The sequence below is a fragment of the Oncorhynchus tshawytscha genome, linkage group LG08 (assembly GCF_018296145.1).
Source record: "Oncorhynchus tshawytscha isolate Ot180627B linkage group LG08, Otsh_v2.0, whole genome shotgun sequence".
Classification (NCBI taxonomy): Eukaryota; Metazoa; Chordata; class Actinopteri; order Salmoniformes; family Salmonidae; genus Oncorhynchus; species Oncorhynchus tshawytscha.
The window spans coordinates 77377971-77398270 of NC_056436.1; the positions used below are offsets into that span (position 1 = coordinate 77377971).

Below are 20300 nucleotides of genomic sequence, written 5' to 3' on the forward strand. Positions count from 1 at the left end.
CAAAGGAGCCCCAAGAAGGTACATCGTCAGAAGAGTCACCCCCCGAAGAAAGCTAAGTACGCGGCTGCGTTAACCACGGCCTGATACCCAGAGGACTGGTTTAACAATAAAAGGAGGGTCCTTAAAACCTTCCGTTCTTCACTTACGCATTAACCATGGATATTCCTACCACATACCAGGACTCTGAAACGTCATGAGGGCCAGACCCTAAGGACTCTATGCCTCGCAGCCCAACATTCTACTCCCCCCTGTCAAGACCCACGACACCCCCTACATGTACACAGCCTGAGGACGTGTTTGATGGGGTGGTCAGTACTATTTTATACAGGGTGTTGCATGCTGTGATCATTGCGAAAACGGGGACATGTATCCTGCAACGAATTCTGAATTGTCTGTATATGTAATACATAATGTTTTCTTGAAAAAAAAAAATAATGAAAATGAAATGTTGTCGTTATTTGAAAGTGGCTCATTAATGTTATTGAGAGAGAGACAGAGAGGCAAGAAGGATGGCAGAGCAGATGTTGAAAAACATTTATTGTAATCCCTCTAACCCAGGGTCTTATGGGGGTAAGGAACGTTTACAGAGAGCTTTAGCCGAAGAAACAGGTAGCCGGTTAAGCGATGCTAAAGTGAATGAGTGGTTATCAGAGCAGGATCTCTACTCTCTACATAAACCCGTAAGAAAACAATTTCCAAGAAATAGAGTTTTTTCTACTCAACCATTGTCCCAATTTCAGGCGGATCTATGTGACATACAGGCCCTTGCAGATAAAAATGATGGAAATCGCTACATGCATCTCGAATCTCAGCTACTGTGCCGAATCTCGAGAGTTTCATCTGCTAGGCCCTATACACTCTGACATTTTCTTTCAAGAACGTTTACTCTTAAATGCGGTGATTTAAGACTAAAATTAACCAGGGCCAATGATGAGTTTTGCCTAATGTCTGCCCAGGATGGGGACTTTAGTTTAAAAGTGTTGGGGGCCACGCTTTTTATTAAAAAAGTGTCTGTATCTCCGGCCGTTCGTCTGGGTCACTCACAGGCTTTGATGAAAGGAAATGCCCTTTACCCTCTCCAAAGAATTACCATGAAAACCTTTAGCATACCTGTGGGCAGCAGAATCTGCAGTCAAGAAAACCTATTTCTAGGCCCTTTACCACGATATGTGGTTATAGGTTTGGTTGATCACGCCTCCAATATGGGCAGCTTAAATAAAAACCCATTTAATTTTCAACACTTCAATGCAGAGTATGTAGCTCTGTGTCAGGACGGACATCAGGTCCCTGCTAAGGCTTTCCAACCGCAATTTAATAACAACATATCTGTGCGAGAATTTTACAATCTATTCCTGGCTACCGGGAGGCATCTAAAAGATCTCTCTTTACATTGTCAGAAATGATTTGCAGAGGGTTACACAATGTATGCTTTCAATTTATCACCTGATGATGACACCTCAGGAAATCTTTCGGTGGTGTCCCAAGGTAACCTCAGGCTGGAAATGCGTTTCCGTACACCTTTAGCCTGTACCGTTAGCATGATTGTTTATGCATGCTCTGACTCAATCTTGGAAGTGAATAGCCGAAGACAGGTTTTAGTAGATTATTATTAAGGATCGTTGAGCAAAGACATGAATACCCAAGAGTTGGAAGGGGTCATGAGCTGACTGATTGGAAAACAATTTTGTGGAGTGCTGGCTTGTGATGAATTACCTATGGAGAAATGGACGGAGCGGCCTGCCATGTTTATTGTCAATACCCATCCTAAACACATGCCGGGTGAACATTGGCTAGCTGTGACATTGATTCCTATGGCTTTCCCCCCGGTTTTTCACATTTCCCCAAATCTATTAAAGAATTTTTGACCAAAAACGGCTCAAAGATATACTACAGCATCAAACAAGTGCAAGATAACCTTTCCACTACATGCGGTCACCACTGTGTATTCTACCTATTCCAAAGAGCCCGGGGAGTTTCTTTTGAAGATGTTATGTCTCTTTATAAGGATGATTTAAGAAGTAATGATAACGTTGTAGCTTGTTTTGTTAGAAAATATCGAGTGTTAAAATGTGTGTCCTTTAAGACCGTGTAATCAAGGCGTATGCTCACGTCAAATGTTTCAAGAATGCCACAAATGTTATATTGCTTAATTTGGATTGATTTTAATCATAGTCATTCAAAAGTCATCCAAAAGGCTAACCACCCAGAGAGATCGGGATTAGGAAAAGGTCCGGATGCGTTCAGGGGGGTAAATAGGTTACCATCATTCATTTCATAGGGAGGCGGGGTGGTTGGGGCATCTTTAGGGGTGCTGTATCTCGTTGAAGGTTTTTGTTTTAAAGAGTGAATCTGTTGACGAAGCTTATAGTTGGGTAGACCCGAGAGGGGAATGTTGAGGATGGCCAGGGCCTTAAGAAACCGAAGACACCCTGGAGGTCTTCTGTCATCAGCAACCTTGTGGGCCGATGTGGTACTTTTAAGCAAGTCAAGCATATGTGAACCCTTGACAACAGAACCCTGAAGGATAAACTCTCCTTTGTCGTTCCAAGTAGCGGCCCCATTTGAATCTTTTATCTTGTTCATAATGTATCTAACATTTTTCCTGTTACGTGTCCCGGAACATGGGTTAACAAGTCATGCATAACTTTAACAGGCATCTTCAACAGGCATTTATATTCAGACGGTAAGCTCGCAGGTACAGCCATTACAGGGGCTTGGCTCGTCATCTTTTAAAGGGTCCGGTAGGGAAATAGTTAAATGGCCGGTCTCTCTCTCCCCTTGTTTGTGTATTTTTGGACCTCATCATAGGGGTTCAATCCTTTTTGATTCAAAATATCCTTCATGGCCGAATCCAAATCATTTTCCGCTGTTTGTCTGATATTTTCAGGACCCTGCACTTGTTTTTTAAGTCTATCCAACTCTTGTTGTGGCACCAGATACATTTTATTGGCCATCACCCTCTGTGTTTAACCCCCACGTCTGGCAGCGACAAGGCTGGTGATGAAGGGCACGGCTATACTTAGTAAAGGTAGAATAAAACCGCCAGACTGTTGTATGCTATGTCTTTTCTTTTGAAGACTGACCCTTTTATTGGCAACGAGTTTGATCGCGGTCTTTTGTCTCTTTAATTTTTTAATTATGTCAGGGTGAGTGGAATGCGTCCTTTGAGAAGATTCAAAGCAATCTCACATAGGGATAATATGAGATCTGAAGAACAGTGACCCAACATTAGATGTAGCCCCAACTAGGCTTCTCAAGAGGGGCAGGTTTCTTTTTAAACGCAGAGACATAGCGGTTACTTTTTAGGAATGTACGGAGCCGGCCACTCCCACGGGAACAGACCTGTTCGTAGCCTCAGGTGTTCTGGAGTATTTGCTTTTAAATCCACGATTAAATAAGAAAATGGCGCTTTGGTAGCATCCTCGTAGCTTTCCATAAAGCAGGATTTCCTTCCCGGGTACATCTGCTGAGCTAGTGTTCATTTGTAGTTTGTCTCTAGGATTTTTGAACAAAACCATGTAATTGGCGTTCAAACTGATGGTGCGGCTATTTTTACCTTGGTGAAACACATTCTGCACCAAGTAAAGCACGGACAGGTTTCTATGATGAGTATATATCCTTCCTGTTTGGCCCTGTCCGGGGGTGTCCTCGGATGGGGCCACAGTGTCTCCTGACCCCTCCTGTCTCAGCCTCCAGTATTTATGCTGCAGTAGTTTATGTGTCGGGGGGCTAGGGTCAGTTTGTTATATCTGGAGTACTTCTCCTGTCCTATTCGGTGTCCTGTGTGAATCTAAATGTGCGTTCTCTAATTCTCTCCTCTCTTTCTTTCTCTCTCTCGGAGGACCTGAGCCCTAGGACCATGCCCCAGGACTACCTGACATGATGACTCCTTGCTGTCCCCAGTCCACATGGCCGTGCTGCTGTTCCAGTTTCAACTGTTCTGCCTTATTATTATACGACCATGCTGGTAATTTATGAACATTTGAACATCTTGACCATGTTCTGTTATAATCTCCACCCGGCACAGCCAGAAGAGGACTGGCCACCCCACATAGCCTGGTTCCTCTCTAGGTTTCTTCCTAGGTTTTGGCCTTTCTAGGGAGTTTTTCCTAGTCACCGTGCTTCTACACCTGCATTGCTTGCTGTTTGGGGTTTTAGGCTGGGTTTCTGTACAGCACTTTGAGATATCAGCTGATGTACGAAGGGCTATATAAATAAATTTGATTTGATTTGATTTGATGAGTATATTGGGTAAAAACTCAGGCAATTGCGGGATGTTCGCTACCTGCAAATAGCATATCGTCCAAAACCAGCAGATTGTTTTTATGAGGGAGAAGTTCATCATCAGACAGGGATTCAGGTATTCCTTCAACAAACTTGATTTTTATTGTCTTCAACAATTCATCATACAGAGGTTGATAACAAGAACAACACCACACAACATTATCAGGCTTTTGAGATAACACATGTTCAGAATTCTCTAAAGTACTTTTTACAAAACAAGTTTTACCACTATTAGACGGCCCTGCGATTAAGGCCGAAAATGGTAGTTGCAACCGGGGGTCAAAACCTTCTACAGCAGTCATTATATCTTAAGCTTTAAGACACTGCGGCTTGTAGCGCAAGTCAGTAGCCAAAGGGCAATGAGGTCCCGTCAGGCAAAAGCAGTCTCTTGTCATAGACTACCCTGAATCTTTTAGTAAGTGGGGCATTCCTCAGATGGAAGCCTTTTTTTATAGGTAACAATCTTTTTGTAGGAGCTCAAAATCTCCAAGTCACTATTCCTGTCATTTAGGAACCCCTCGACCAAGCGTGTGATTGATTGCAAGTTTACATGCGGGGCATTTTCATAGTTTTGAGTCACGCCTTTGGCTCTCAACACACGTGATTATTTTTAGTCCTAAAGGCATAGCTTTTGGGACCACAGGAGGACCATTCTGTGATATAGTGACCCTCTTCGAGTTCACTCGTTAAGCCACCCAGATAGTTGCTGAGTGGGGGGCTCCAATCCCCCTGTTTGCTTACATAGACCACAGAGTCTGTGTCGTGGTAAAGAACCCTCCTCTGAAGCTGCTCCATGAGCGTGTACAGTTCAAGTCGGCCATAGGCCGTGGTAAATGCTGCAAGAATAACATTTACATTACCCGGGGGTAGAACCCACTTCTTGTTACGTCGCCATTGCACCAGGGCAATGTCTTGACTCAAGAATGAATAATGTGAAATTTCGTATTGGTCCGAAAAAACAAATTCCAAAAATTCTTCGGGGTCTTTAATAATCGACGTTGTTAGCATATTACATCTCTGCGATAATTTGCCCCAAAGCAAATTTAAGTACAATTTCGACACATTTTGTTTGGTTTTGTTGACCTCTATTCTGTCAGGGTCAAGAAGTATGCCTTCTCTGTCGTGATAGTCTTGAATGTACCTGTCTTTGCTCTCTTGATCTGTGACCGATGCAGGATAGCCTGAAGCCATTTGCTTGCATCTCAAGAAGGTCTTGATGTACTCTTTAAAAAGAGTGTCTGATTTCTTGGAAAAGTTCCACACTTCAAAGATTTTGGCCACACGATACCCCATCTCTAAAGCCTTAGAGAATTCACCTGTGACCCAAACCCCTGTCAGGGCTCTTCCTTGATCTGAGTGATCACATGGGGTTTGCTGGTTGTTTTCACTGCAGGTGCGACAAAGGGGAAAGAAAAGTGTTCCTTGAGGGTCCCTGTAAGGCAACACTGGTATAAACAAACCCCTAGGAGGGTAGACAGTTGCTTTGATCAGACCAAAATAGTTTTGAGGTAAGTCAAAATCGCAATGAATAATTTCCGGATGCCCCATAGGATAGCATGAGGAACTCATTACATGAGGATAAAGGGATGTAAAATCTACATATCCTATTGTCTTGTCGGGTTGCGCTACATACCGCAAGGTCAAAGCATTGGTGCGGCCTACATACAAGGCCTGCCGTGGTTCTGGTGTGTCATAGCTGGAAAGGAAGGCTTGAACATGAGGATCAGACTTTTTGAGGGCGGCCCATTCGTACTCCCACAAAACCTCCACTTTTAGCCCGTAAGTAGCCTGTAAAGAATCCAATTTGTCTTGAAACTCTTGGTACATTTCCCCAAAAGTATTTTGGGTTAGGATACACATGGCCTGGGGCACAAAGCAAGATTTACAACCGTGGAAGAAACAACCTTTGTACTCATACACGGTCTCAACCCGTCAATCTGGGTGTATCCATCTACATGGTAAGAGCCAAACTCCTTCTCCCCTCGATTCAAAGCATGTTGAATAAAAATGTCTTTATCCTGGGCCATATACTCCAACCATTGAATGGACCCACTAGAGTATGACTTGAATTGGCGTTAGTTGTCAGGCGAGGGGATTGCTAAAGGTGATGTAGGCAGAAAGTGTGTACGATAGGTTTTCATGCATGCCGATGCAATAGTTGTACAACTCCAGGGGTCAATGCCTGCATCTTTGATTACCTCTTCTCTGAATCTGAGGCATCATTCACGAAGTATAACCACATCACTGTCACAGTATGATTCCATCTCTTTATGGAAATCAAAGGTGCCATGTCTTACTGTCTCGTACCACGTCATGAATCTCTCACGCTTGGATTGGACAGATTGGACAATGTATGATTCCACACACATGCGGTTTAGGGCTATCTATTTTAAGGTTGTAATTGCAATGACATTTTGGGCATTTCTTGTTAATGTCACAACTGTTTACAGATTTACATGCCTTAGGGTGCCATGTTTCAATTTTGTGTTTTTCGTAACAGTAGGTCGAACGACATGTGCGGTGGCAATCCTCACAGGGTGTCAAGTTTAAGGGTTGCATTGGGCAATCTGCATCCTGACATACTGAACAGTTATAATGGCACGAGTGCCCCCCCCTTTCCGGTGTAGCCGGTATGGCAGGATGGACACACATATGGTGCCCTATGAACGCCGTGATGTTGGTAACGACGTAGTAATGTTCGTTTTGCACATAAAAGTACAGAATCTGAGGATGTGGTTGGGGGTTGTTTTGGAACTTCAAGAGAGCTGCATTAGCTCTACTGTGGTACAAAACCACAATCTTGATATTCAGAAAGTTTTCAAATTTGACTATGTCAGAGAAAGCCACAGCATCCTGTATACCGAGACCCACGGCCGTTTGGAGCTCTCTAGCCTTTGGCAATGCCGTCAGATCAGTACATCCAGGGTTAAGTAAATGTGCTAGGCCTATTGCAAAGCATAGCTTATTACCTGGATTGTGAACGTTTATGAGGTAGGCCCTTTTATTGCTTATGATTTCTGACTGCATTAGGCTCTCAAGCTTCCTTCTCTGACCACCACCACCCTGGGGTTGACGCATTATTTGCACTACAAGCTCGAGGGTCCGATCTGCTATGACGGTTAAATTTGACTGAACAAGGCGGTCTAGCAGTGCGATAAATTGTTCAAGATCTGCTTCGGCATTGGGTAAAATAAGAGATACCGTCTTATGCAGGCTATCTCCACAAATTTCCAACTGTAAGACATCACGTGGTTCACCATAATCTCTTGCCCTGTCTAACAGATCGTTCAGAGTGTCCAATATCATTACGTAAAACACAGCATAGTCAAGATTCTGATTCACCCATATGAAATTGAAAAACTGTAGAATCTCTGTATTGTTGAATTTATTTCGGTACACAACCCGGACACTTCTATCAATACCATCTCCCTCCAGATTTATTAGACAATTTTCCAATTCCCCAAAAACATTGTGTTGCGTTTCAGACTCTACGGACATGGGCGTTAACGGTTGAGATGTCGATGATGGTGTGGGGGGTGCCGAAGATGTCTGGCTCTCGTTCATCTGATTAATTAGGGATATGAGGGCTTCGGGAATCCCCTGACTCGAGTCCCTGACTCGTTCATACGATTAATCATTTCTAGGAGTTTGGCTGGAATCTGTGATAATATGCTTTCATCTATTGGTATTATGTCTGTTACCCCCGCCTCGTTCATACGATTAATCATTTCTAGGAGTTCTGGCGGTATCTGTGATAAGAGGCTTTCAACTGTCTCAACTTGTTCCTGTGGTTCTGCCATTTGGATAATTAAGGATGTGCGTTTTGGGGTATTTCTGGAATGATCCGTGTTACATATATGATTTTAGCGCCTGTATTTGTGTTTTTTAATCGGTTTGCTGTTTAACATGCGTGGAATTGTTCTATGCCAGAATAACATATCGTCTCTGTACTGTCTCTCAAGTAAAAACCCCAGTCGTTTGTATGGCAAAACGTTCCTCGATTTCAAAGCACTGGAAAAGACTGTGAAAAACCTTGCGTGTTCTATTTCAGATCCGGATGTTACCGCCATAGAATTGTCCTGGGTCAAGAAGGTTGGCCACATCACAGAATAACTGGTCGTCAACCTCTGAAATGTCATTAAAAACAGGGATATCCTCCGCTTTGGTTGTTTCATTGGGAATGTTCGGTGAGCCGGAATCCCCCAGCTCTAGATGTATGTGGCCTTCTGTGCCCTTTTTCACCGGGGAGGAGTCTGAAAGAAAATAATACATACAAAATAGGTTAGTAAATATAAAAATATGTTAGATACATAAAATGTCAAATACATTTCAGGTATAATACTATATATTAACAATACATAGTTAAAATACCTTGGCTTTTTTGGCGCTGGCTGTTCTGACGAATCGTGGATACCGAGGGCTCTAGACTTTTTTCATCAAGCGTTCCCGATTCTGCAGGGCCGGTCTCGTTGGAGTCTGAAAAAACATTATTTGACATTGTTTTAACATATTCTATCAAAAGAGGTATAACTAATAAAAGACTTATAACTAATAACAAATGTATAATGGTCTCATACCGTATCCATAGAGCGCCAGTTCTTGAATCCGTACATTTTCAGCCCTGTAGCCCTTCTTGGGCTGGGGTGATTCTGCGCAATGCACTTGGGCCACAGTTATGCATTGGTTGTTGGGACATGGAATGTGTAGCGAGTGGTTGAGGTTCCCGGGGGAGTTGTCGGGGGACGTTTAAATTCTCTGTTCGCGGTTTGCTGGAAAAATCGTTCGTGCAGAACGGGAGAATTGCATCCAAGTCACCCATTGTGTCAGTTGTCCATAACGATGCCTTTATCCTTCTTGGCTGTATGTCGGCTGTAAATACAAAAAAATAGCTTTTAAAATAGTACACACTATTTGTTTTTTAAATTTCTAAATATTCTTGGGTATGTGATTATTTGGATTTACGTCGAAAATATGCTGATGGCGATTGGCTGCCGGGGTTTTGAGACTGAGAATCTAACTCATTGCGTTCCAGATCTGTTAAACCTCTTAAAACCAGTTAAAGCGAGACGTCCCTCTCAGGGTCCGCCACCCCCCCCGTTCAGCTGAAAAGGTGGCGCAGGCAATGCAAAAATATTCTTAGAAATATTTAACCTCCACACATTAACAAGTCCAATACCTCAAATGAAAGATAAACCTTGTTCATCTACCAGGCATGTCAGATTTCTTAAATGTTTTACGGCGAAAACACAGCACATATTTATATTAGACCACCACCGAAACAAAGACAAGAGGCAGCCATTTTGTCCCAGAAAATATAAAATTATAAAAGCAGTATTAAATAATAAATAATTCACTAACCTTTTGAAAATCTTCATCAGATGACAGTCATATGACATGTTACACAGTACATTTATGTTTTGTTCGATAATATGCATTTTATATCCATAAATCACGGTTTACATTGACGCCATGTTCATAAAATTATCAAAAATGTCCGGAGAAATTATGGAAAGCTACGCCAGATAACAGAAATACTCATCATAAAGTTTGACTAAAGATACATGTTTTACAAGATACACTGGTTCTGAATGCAACCGCTGTGTCAGATTTGTTTTTAACGTTACAGAATTAGTTGACTATGCAATAACCTGAGACGGCGCTCAGACGTAAGCAATATTTCTCCGCTATGTTGGAGTCAACAGAAATACAAAATTACAACATAAATATTCCCTTACCTTTAATGGTCTTCGATCAGAATGTAGTGGAAGTAGTCATACTTACCCAATACATCGTTTTGTTTCAGTTCGTGTGTCCTTATAGTAGCAAATGCTACCACTTTCAGCTGAAATGCATCCAAAATGACTTCTGGTCCCGAACAGTTGTGCATCAAAACTTCAAAATTACATATTATATGTTAACTAAACTGGTCAAACTAAGTGCAGAATCAAGCTTTAGGATGTTATAAACGTACAAAACAATTCTCAATTCAATCGGACAATCATACTTCTTCTCAGGCAAGCTGGAACAGAGGAAGGTCTGTGTCCAATTCGCGCCCTAAAGCACATGTATTTTCTCACGACACCCACTGTTTTGCCTCCCAAAGGGTCAAAGCTCGCGGGATTTGCACAATTAAACACTCTACTGAATGAGGACATCTAGTGGAAGACATAGAAAGTGTCTCCAGATCCATAGCTGGTTGGGAAGGGTGGGGGCGATGACGTCAAAGTTGCCCCAAGTTTCAGGCTTCCAAAACTAGTTTGGGAGATTGCCTGCCCTGTGAGTTCTGCTATACTTATAGACATAATTCAAACGGTTTTAGAAGCTTTAGAGTGTTTTCTATCCAATAATAATTATTATATGCATATATTAGCAATTTTGGACAGATTTTTTTTCAGTTTACTATGGGCACGCAATTCATCCAAAGGGGGCAGTATTATGCCTAGCCTTAACACGTTTTAAAAGCTGCGTAAATGTTGGGGAGCTAAACGAACGTTAGATAATATTAACAGTTATACGATATATATACACTTGAACTTATATGGGCATTTGGCCTGAAATACGTACCTAAAAAAATTATTGTCCCCCGTTTTAAAACACAAATAACTCGTGTTTAATATTACAATAATATCACGATAATATTCAAACAAAACTTAAAATATAGTTTTCACTTACTCACCTCCAGAAATATCCATTCGTTCAGAGTGTCCAAGTCGTTCAAATATCCAAGTCGTTCAGAGTGCCCACTTTTCGTTTTTTAACATATAAATATTCTTGGGTATGTGATTATTTGGACTTACGCCGAAAATTGATCGCTTCCCAATCACTTATGTCCAGTAGCCTTCAGAAATATCCATTAGGAGGGATCCACAGAATATATATATATATATATATTTATTTTAATCTGTCCGGGCAGCTAAATATTCGGGGCTGTTGGCCCGTGGGTTTGCGCTAAAGCTGTGCTAACATAGTGTTAAAATATGTGCTCCACCAGACTCGCTCCGCGTTCTGTCCCTAACTAGCGAAAGTACGGAATGAGTTTACAGGGCCGTGGTGGCATTGTTTCGGGAGATATCATGTGTGCAACACCCTGTATATTTGGTTTAGAGAACAAAGGCGGTGAATTCAAACAACAGGAGGGGATGTCGAGACATTCTGTCTACAATGTTTAACCCCGGGGTGGAGGGGGCATTAGAGATATCAATGGGGGTGGGGGCTGATTAGAGATATCAATGTTTAACCCCGGGGTGGAGGGCACTGGGGGCTGATTAGATATCTGGAGGGCATGCTGATTAGAGATATCAATGTATGCATGATTAGTGCAAACATTGGTTTCAAACTATTGATTAGAGATATCAATGTTTAACCCCGGGAGATAGAATGGGGATAGTGCAAACATGCTTGGGCCCCTGTTGAACACACACACTCCCTTTGTTTTTGAAACGCACACACACTCCTGCTGCCCCGTCACACGCACACGCACGCACCCTGATTTTCCGTGTCTTTTTCCTTCGCGACAGAGCGGGGTGATGATCTAAAATACATTTTCCCATCATTAAAGGGTGAGATACAGTTTTTAAATTCCTTTTATTGAATTCCAAAATATTGCGTACAACTTTTTTTTTTAATTTTAAAAATGTTACCTTTATTTAACCAGGCAAGTCAGTTAAGAACAAATTCTTATTTTCAATTGTGGCCTATGAACAGTGGGTTAACTGCCTGTTCAGGGGCAGAACGACAGATTTGTACCTTGTCAGCTCGGGGGTTTGAACTTGCAACCTTCCGGTTACTAGTCCAACGCTCTAACCACTAGGCTACCCTGCCGCCCCGGCATGTTAGAATTAATTACCAAATTTGACTAATATTTAATGCATCACGAGCATCACGAGTGTTTTATGTAAAAACCTTGGAGGCCTGCAGTTGTACATTATTACAAACTTTATAACATACCATTGTAGGAAAGACTCTAAAATAATACATGTTTTTTTCAGACATGACATTTCTCTGCGACAGACCAGGGCGTGAGAGAAAAGACAGCTTCCCCTTTCGTTAAAGGGTGAGATACATTTTCAAAACCAATGATTTCATTCAAAATATTTAGTACATACATTTTAACACACATTATAATTCAACATTTGTACTATTTCTTACAGATAAAGGGGCTGGTTAGCCCTGACCATTATCCGTTTCAATTCATCATTGCAAAGTCGCTTGCCCGCTCCATCGAAGCTCCGGACGTTTTCACTCCAGGGAAAGATCCTCCTTCGGTCTTGTGGGTCCTGTGTTTGTCTCAACGATAACCTCGGCCATCGCCGTAATTGTTCACGATTTTCGAAAAGACTGTCCAGCTTATTCATCAGTGTTCGGAAAATATGATAATCACACCATTTAAAACTGAACACTGGTACAAAGAAGTTTACATCCTTGCATGCTTTGGAAAATACATATGAACTGACAGTTTTCGGCGCATTTGCACTATCAAATTGTTCACATGCTAAAATTGTCACTCTGGAGTCAGGGGTATACGCCATTGAAGCGATTCTTTGGGCCATCAGATCACTTCGTCCGCAGACCAGTTCTTCCAACGCATATCCGGATAGACTTGAAGCACTCAGGGCCTGATCAATTTGACACAGCCGAGTCTTATCTTAAGCCATTCTCTCATCCTTAGGGCTGGAGAAAAACTCCCGGGTTCTGCCCGATAAAGGGGTTTGGGGCCTCTGTCTGTGAATATCTTAACCGTAGATTCCTCAGGTTGGAATATGTAAGACATATGTCCCTCACTCGTACCCAAAACTACTTTAAAACATTCTGGAGCCTCACGCAAAACATCCTCCAGGCTTTTGTCATTGGGTTCATGACATGAGCTGCAGAGCACCCCGAGAATTGGCCTAGGAGACGTATTTTTATGTTTAATATTCTGGGCTTTATTTTTAAAATCTTGTTTACTGTTCTGGGGTCGCATGCCTTGTTCTGGACTTTTATTTATAATGCGTCTGCCACAGCCAATACCCCGGACATTCCTGCTTCATCAGATAACAACCATAATGGTAATAAAACTGGGGGTGGGGGGCCATACACTTTCAAAAGTTCAAACACTGAACCCCCCCCAGTTCAACCAGGTTCCTAGACATCAATCAGCATGACAACTTCAAAGTATGCAATCTAGATACAAAATAACACACCCTCTAACAGGTGACCACAGGAACAGGATGGCCTGGCCGGAGGTCCATATTTGGACATGTAAACGTCATCATGGACACAGGGTCATAAATCAAAATTTTGACCCGTGCCGTCTACTTTATTCTCTCTCACCTCTACCCTGTGTGTTAGGTGTACATCAAAGAGGAAGTGGCTCTGAAGGTGTACATCAAAGAGGAAGTGGCTCTGAAGGTGTACATCAAAGAAAGTGGCTCTGAAGGAAGAGGCTCTGAAGGTGTACATCAAAGAGAGAAGTGGCTCTAAAGGTATACATCGAAGAGGAAGAGGATCTGAGGGTGTACATCGAAGAGGAAGTGGCTCTGAAGGTATACATCGAAGAGGAAGAGGCTCTGAGGGTGTACATCGAAGAGGAAGTGGCTCTGAAGGTATACATCGAAGAGGAAGTGGCTCTGAGGGTGTACATCGAAGAGGAAGTGGCTCTGAAGGTATACATTAAAGAGGAAGAGGATCTGAGGGTGTACATCGAACAGGAAGTGGCTCTGAAGGTATACATCGAGGAAGAGGATCTGAAAGAGAAAGGCTCTGAGGGTGTACATCGAAAAGGAAGAGGCTCTGAAGGTGTACATCGAAGAGGAAGTGGCTCTAAAGGTATACATCGAAGAGGAAGAGGATCTGAGGGTTTACATCGAAGAGGAAGTGGGTCTAAAGGTATACATTGAAGAGGATCTGAGGGAGTACATCGAAGAGGAAGTGGCTCTGAAGGTGTACATCGAAGAGGAAGAGGCTCTGAGGGTGTACATCGAAGAGGAAGAGGCTCTGAAGGTGTACATCGAAGAGGAAGAGGCTCTGAAGGTGTACATCGAAGAGGAAGTGGCTCTGAAGGTGTACATCGAAGAGGAAGAGGCTCTGAAGGTGTACATCGAAGAGGAAGAGAAAGGCTCTGAAGGTGTACATCGAAGAGGAAGTGGCTCTGAAGGTGTACATCGAAGAGGAAGTGGCTCTGAAGGTGTACATCGAAGAGGAAGTGGCTCTGAGGGTGTACATCGAAGAGGAAGAGAAAGGCTCTGAGGGTGTACATCGAAAAGGAAGAGGCTCTGAGGGTGTACATCGAAGAGAAAGAGAAAGGCTCTGAGGGTGTACATCGAAAAGGAAGAGGCTCTGAGGGTGTACATCGAAGAGGAAGTGGCTCTGAAGGTATACATCGAAGAGGAAGAGGCTCTGAGGGTGTACATCGAAGAGGAAGTGGCTCTGAAGGTATACATCGAAGAGGAAGTGGCTCTGAGGGTGTACATCGAAGAGGAAGTGGCTCTGAAGGTATACATTAAAGAGGAAGAGGATCTGAGGGTGTACATCGAACAGGAAGTGGCTCTGAAGGTATACATCGAAGCGAAAGAGAAAGGCTCTGAGGGTGTACATCGAAAAGGAAGAGGCTCTGAAGGTGTACATCGAAGAGGAAGTGGCTCTAAAGGTATACATCGAAGAGGAAGAGGATCTGAGGGTTTACATCGAAGAGGAAGTGGGTCTAAAGGTATACATCGAAGAGGAAGAGGATCTGAGGGTTTACATCGAAGAGGAAGTGGGTCTAAAGGTATACATTGAAGAGGATCTGAGGGAGTACATCGAAGAGGAAGAGGCTCTGAAGGTGTACATCGACGAGGAAGAGAAAGGCTCTGAGGGTGTACATCGAAGAGGAAGAAGGCTCTGAGGGTGTACATCGAAGTGGCTCTGACATCGAAGAGGAAGAGGCTCTGAGGGTGTACATCGAAGAGGAAGTGGGTCTGAGGGTGTACATCGAAGAGGAAGAGGCTCTGAAGGGTGGAGGAAGAGTCTGACATCGAAGAGGAAGAGGCTCTGAAGGTGTACATCGAAGAGGAAGAGGCTCTGAGGGTGTACATCGAAGAGGAAGTGGGTCTGAGGGTGTACATCGAAGCGGAAGAGGCTCCTTGGGTGTACATCGAAGAGGAAGAGGCTCTGAAGGTGTACATCGAAGAGGAAGAGGCTCTGAGGGTGTACATCGAAGAGGAAGAGGCTCTGAGGTGTACATCGAAGAGGAAGTGGGTCTGAGGGTGTACATCGAAGAGGAAGAGGCTCTGAGGGTGTACATCGAAGAGGAAGAGGCTCTGAGGTGTACATCGAAGAGGAAGTGGGTCTGAGGGTGTACATCGAAGAGGAAGAGGCTCTGAGGGTGTACATCGAAGAGGAAGTTCGAAATGGACAGCACATATTTCACATTTCCTACATGATCAGCCTGAGAAAGACAAAGAACAAGTGGAAGAAAGAGGAATGGATAGAGAAAGAACAAGTGGAAGAAAGAGGAATGGAAAGAGAAAGAGAGAGAGTGTAGTCTGGAAATGGTTACATGCTCTTCTGTCTTCCCCTCAACATTTAGATTGACCTGACAATCTGGGACTGTCTCTCTGTCTTCGCCTCAACATTTAGATTGACCTGACAGCCTGGGACTGTCTCTCTGTCTTCCCCTCAACATTTAGATTGACCTGACAGCCTGGGACAGTCCCTCTGTCTTCCCCTCAACATTTAGATTGACCTGACAGCCTGGGACTGTCTCTCTGTCTTCCCTTCAACATTTAGAATGACCTGACAGCCTGGGACTGTCTCTCTGTCTTCCCCTCAACATTTAGATTGACCTGACCTGACAGCCTGGGACTGTCTCTCTGTCTTCCCCTCAACATTTAGATTGACCTGACAGCCTGGGACTGTCTCTCTGTCTTCCCTTCAACATTTAGAATGACCTGACAGCCTGGGACTGTCTCTCTGTCTTCCCCTCAACATTTAGATTGACCTAACCTGACAGCCTGGGACTGTCTCTCTCTCTTCCCCTCAACATTTAGATTGACCTGACAGCCTGGGACTGTCTCTCTGTCTTCCCCTCAACATTTAGCTTGACCTGACAGCCTGGGACTGTACTCTGTCTTCCCCTCAACATTTAGATTGACCTGACAATCTGGGACTGTCTCTCTGTCTTCGCCTCAACATTTAGATTGACCTGACAGCCTGGGACTGTCTCTCTGTCTTCCCCTCAACATTTAGATTGACCTGACCTGACAGCCTGGGACTGTCTCTCTGTCTTCCCCTCAACATTTAGATTGACCTGACCTGACAGCCTGGGACTGTCTCTCTGTCTTCCCCTCAACATTTAGATTGACCTGACCTGACAGCCTGGGACTGTCACTGTCTGTCTCTCTTCTCTCTCTTCCCCTCAACATTTAGATTGACCTGACAGCCTGGGACTGTCTCTCTGTCTTCCCCTCAACATTTAGCTTGACCTGACAGCCTGGGACTACTCTGTCTTCCCCTCAACATTTAGATTGACCTGACAGCCTGGGACTGTCTCTCTGTCTTCCCCTCAACATTTAGATTGACCTGACAGCCTGGGACTGTCTCTCTGTCTTCGCCTCAACATTTAGATTTAACTGACAGCCTGGGACTGTCTCTCTGTCTTCCCCTCAACATGTAGATTGACCTGACAGCCTGGGACTGTCCCTCTGTCTTCCCCTCAACATTTAGATTGATCTGACAGCCTGGGACTGTCTCTCTGTCTTCCCCTCAACATTTAGATTGACCTGACAGCCTAGGACTATCTCTCTGTCTTCCCCTCAACATTTAGATTGACCTGACAGCCTGGGACTGTCTCTCTGTCTTCCCCTCAACATTTAGATTGACCTGACAGCCTGGGACTGTCTCTCTGTCTTCCCCTCAACATTTAGATTGACCTGACCTGACAGCCTGGGACTGTCCCTCTGTCTTCCCCTCAACATTTAGATTGACCTGACCTGACAGCCTGGGACTGTCTCTCTGTCTTCCCCTCAACATTTAGATTGACCTAACCTGAGAGCCTGGGACTGTCTCTCTGTCTTCCCCTCAACATTTAGATTGACCTAACCTGACAGCCTGGGACTATCTCTCTGTCTTCCCCTCAACATTTAGATTGACCTGACCTGACAGCCTGGGACTGTCACTCTGTACAAGAGAGTTTATGGTAAAAAAAAAAAAAGTCCCTTTACTATGTCTGTGTATCTGTCTGTCTGTCTGTCTGTCTGTCTTCCCCTCAACATTTAGATTTACCTGACCTGACAGCCTGGGACTGTCCTCTGTCTGTCTTCCCTCAACATTTAGATTGACCTGACAGCCTGGGACTGTCTCTCTGTCTTCCCTCAACATTTAGATTGACCTGACAGCCTGGGACTGTCTCTCTGTCTTCCCCTCAACATTTAGATTGACCTGACCTGACAGCCTGGGACTGTCTCTCTGTCTTCCCCTCAACATTTAGATTGACCTAACCTGACAGCCTGGGACTGTCTCTCTGTCTTCCCCTCAACATTTAGATTGACCTAACCTGACAGCCTGGGACTGTCTCTCTGTCTTCCCCTCAACATTTAGATTGACCTGACAGCCTGGGACTGTCTCTCTGTCTTCCCCTCAACATTTAGATTGACCTAACCTGACAGCCTGGGACTGTCTCTCTGTCTTCCCCTCAACATTTAGATTGACCTGACCTGACAGCCTGGGACTGTCTCTCTGTCTTCCCCTCAACATTTAGATTGACCTAACCTGACAGCCTGGGACTGTCTCTCTGTCTTCCCCTCAACATTTAGATTGACCTAACCTGACAGCCTGGGACTATCTCTCTGTCTTCCCCTCAACATTTAGATTGACCTGACAGCCTGGGACTGTCTCTCTGTCTTCCCCTCAACATTTAGATTGACCTAACCTGACAGCCTGGGACTGTCTCTCTGTCTTCCCCTCAACATTTAGATTGAACTGACAGCCTGGGACTGTCTCTCTGTCTTCCCCTCAACATTTAGATTGACCTAACCTGACAGCCTGGGACTGTCTCTCCGTCTTCCCCTGTCTCAACATTTAGATTGACCTGACCTGACAGCCTGGGACTGTCTCTCTGTCTTCCCCTCAACATTTAGATTGACCCAACCTGACAGCCTGGGACTGTCTCTCTCTCTGTCTTCCTCAACATTTAGATTGACCTAACCTGACAGCCTGGGACTGTCTCTCCGTCTTCCCCTCAACATTTAGATTGACCTGACCTGACAGCCTGGGACTGTCTCTCTGTCTTCCCCAACATTTAGATTGACCTAACCTGACAGCCTGGGACTGTCCTCTGTCTCTCTGTCTTCCCCTCAACATTTAGATTGACCTAACCTGACAGCCTGGGACTGTCTCTCTGTCTTCCCTCAACATTTAGATTGACCTGACAGCCTGGGACTGTCTCTCTGTCTTCCCCTCAACATTTAGATTGACCTGACCTGACAGCCTGGGACTGTCCCTCTGTCTTCCCCTCAACATTTAGATTGACCTGACAGCCTGGGACTGTCTCTCTGTCTTCCCCTCAACATTTAGATTGAACTGACAGCCTGGGACTGTCTCTCTGTCTTCCCCTCAACATTTAGATTGACCTAACCTGACAGCCTTGGGACTGTCACTCTGTCTTCTCCTCAACATTTAGATTGACCTGACAGCCTGGGACTGTCTCTCTGTCTTCCCCTCAACATGTAGCTTGAACTGACAGCCTGGGACTGTCTCTCTGTCTTCCCCTCAACATTTAGATTGACCTGACAGCCTGGGACTGTCCCTCTGTCTTCCCCTCAACATTTAGATTGATCTGACAGCCTGGGACTGTCTCTCTGTCTTCCCTCAACATTTAGATTGACCTGACAGCCTGGGACTGTCTCTCTGTCTTCCCCTCAACATTTAGATTGACCTGACAGCCTGGGACTGTCTCTCTGTCTTCCCCTCAACATTTAGATTGACCTGACAGCCTGGGACTGTCTCTCTGTCTTCCCCTAAACATTTAGATTGACCTGACAGCCTGGGACTGTCTCTCTGTCTTGGGACTGTCTCAACATTTAGATTGACCTGACAGCCTGGGACTGTCTCTCTGTCTTCCCCTCAACATTTAGATTGACCTAACCTGACAGCCTGGGACTATCTCTCTGTCTTCCCCTCAACATTTAGATTGACCTAACCTGACAGCCTGGGGCTGTCTCTCTGTCTTCCCCTCAACATTTAGATTGACCTGACCTGACAGCCTGGGACTGTCTATCTGTCTTCCCTCAACATTTAGATTGACCTGACAGCCTGGGACTGTCTCTCTGTCTTCCCCTCAACATTTAGATTGACCTGACAGCCTGGGACTGTCTCTCTGTCTTCCCCTCAACATTTAGATTGACCTGACAGCCTGGGACTGTCTCTCTGTCTTCCCCTCAACATTTAGATTGACCTGACCTGACAGCCTGGGACTGTCACTCTGGACAAGAGAGTTTATGGTAAAAAAAAATGTCCCTTTACTATGTCTGTGTATCTGTCTGTCTGTCTGTCTGTCTGTCTGTCTGTCTTCCCCTCAACATTTAGATTTACCTGACCTGACAGCCTGGGACTGTCCCTCTGTCTTCCCCTCAACATTTAGATTGACCTGACAGCCTGGGACTGTCTCTCTGTCTTCCTCTCAACATTTAGATTGACCTGACAGCCTGGGACTGTCTCTCTGTCTTCCCCTCAACATTTAGATTGACCTGACCTGACAGCCTGGGACTGTCCTCTGTCTTCCCCTCAACATTTAGATTGACCTGACAGCCTGGGACTGTCTCTCTGTCTTCCCCTCAACATTTAGATTGACCTGACAGCCTGGGACTGTCTCTCTGTCTTCCCCTCAACATTTAGATTGACCTGAACCTGACAGCCTGGGACTGTCTCTCTGTCTTCCCCTCAACATTTAGATTGACCTGACAGCCTGGGACTGTCTCTCTGTCTTCCCCTCAACATTTAGCTTGACCTGACAGCCTGGGACTGTCTCTCTGTCTTCCCCTCAACATTTAGATTGACCT

The 20300-nt window shown here is 44.4% G+C and overlaps 1 protein-coding gene across 1 annotated transcript; it reads right to left on the bottom strand.

Moving 5' to 3' along the window:
* Window positions 1–4363: 4363 nt before the first annotated feature.
* On the bottom strand, window positions 4364–9363 carry LOC121846938. The gene is made up of 3 exons (XM_042325984.1): window positions 8862–9363; window positions 8656–8760; window positions 4364–8537 (listed from the first exon to the last, which is right to left on the bottom strand). The coding sequence occupies exon 3, from the start codon at window positions 6142–6144 to the stop codon at window positions 4876–4878; it is 1269 nt and encodes a 422-aa protein (XP_042181918.1). The 5' UTR covers window positions 6145–8537; window positions 8656–8760; window positions 8862–9363; the 3' UTR covers window positions 4364–4875.
* Between the last annotated feature and the right edge of the window lie 10937 nt (window positions 9364–20300).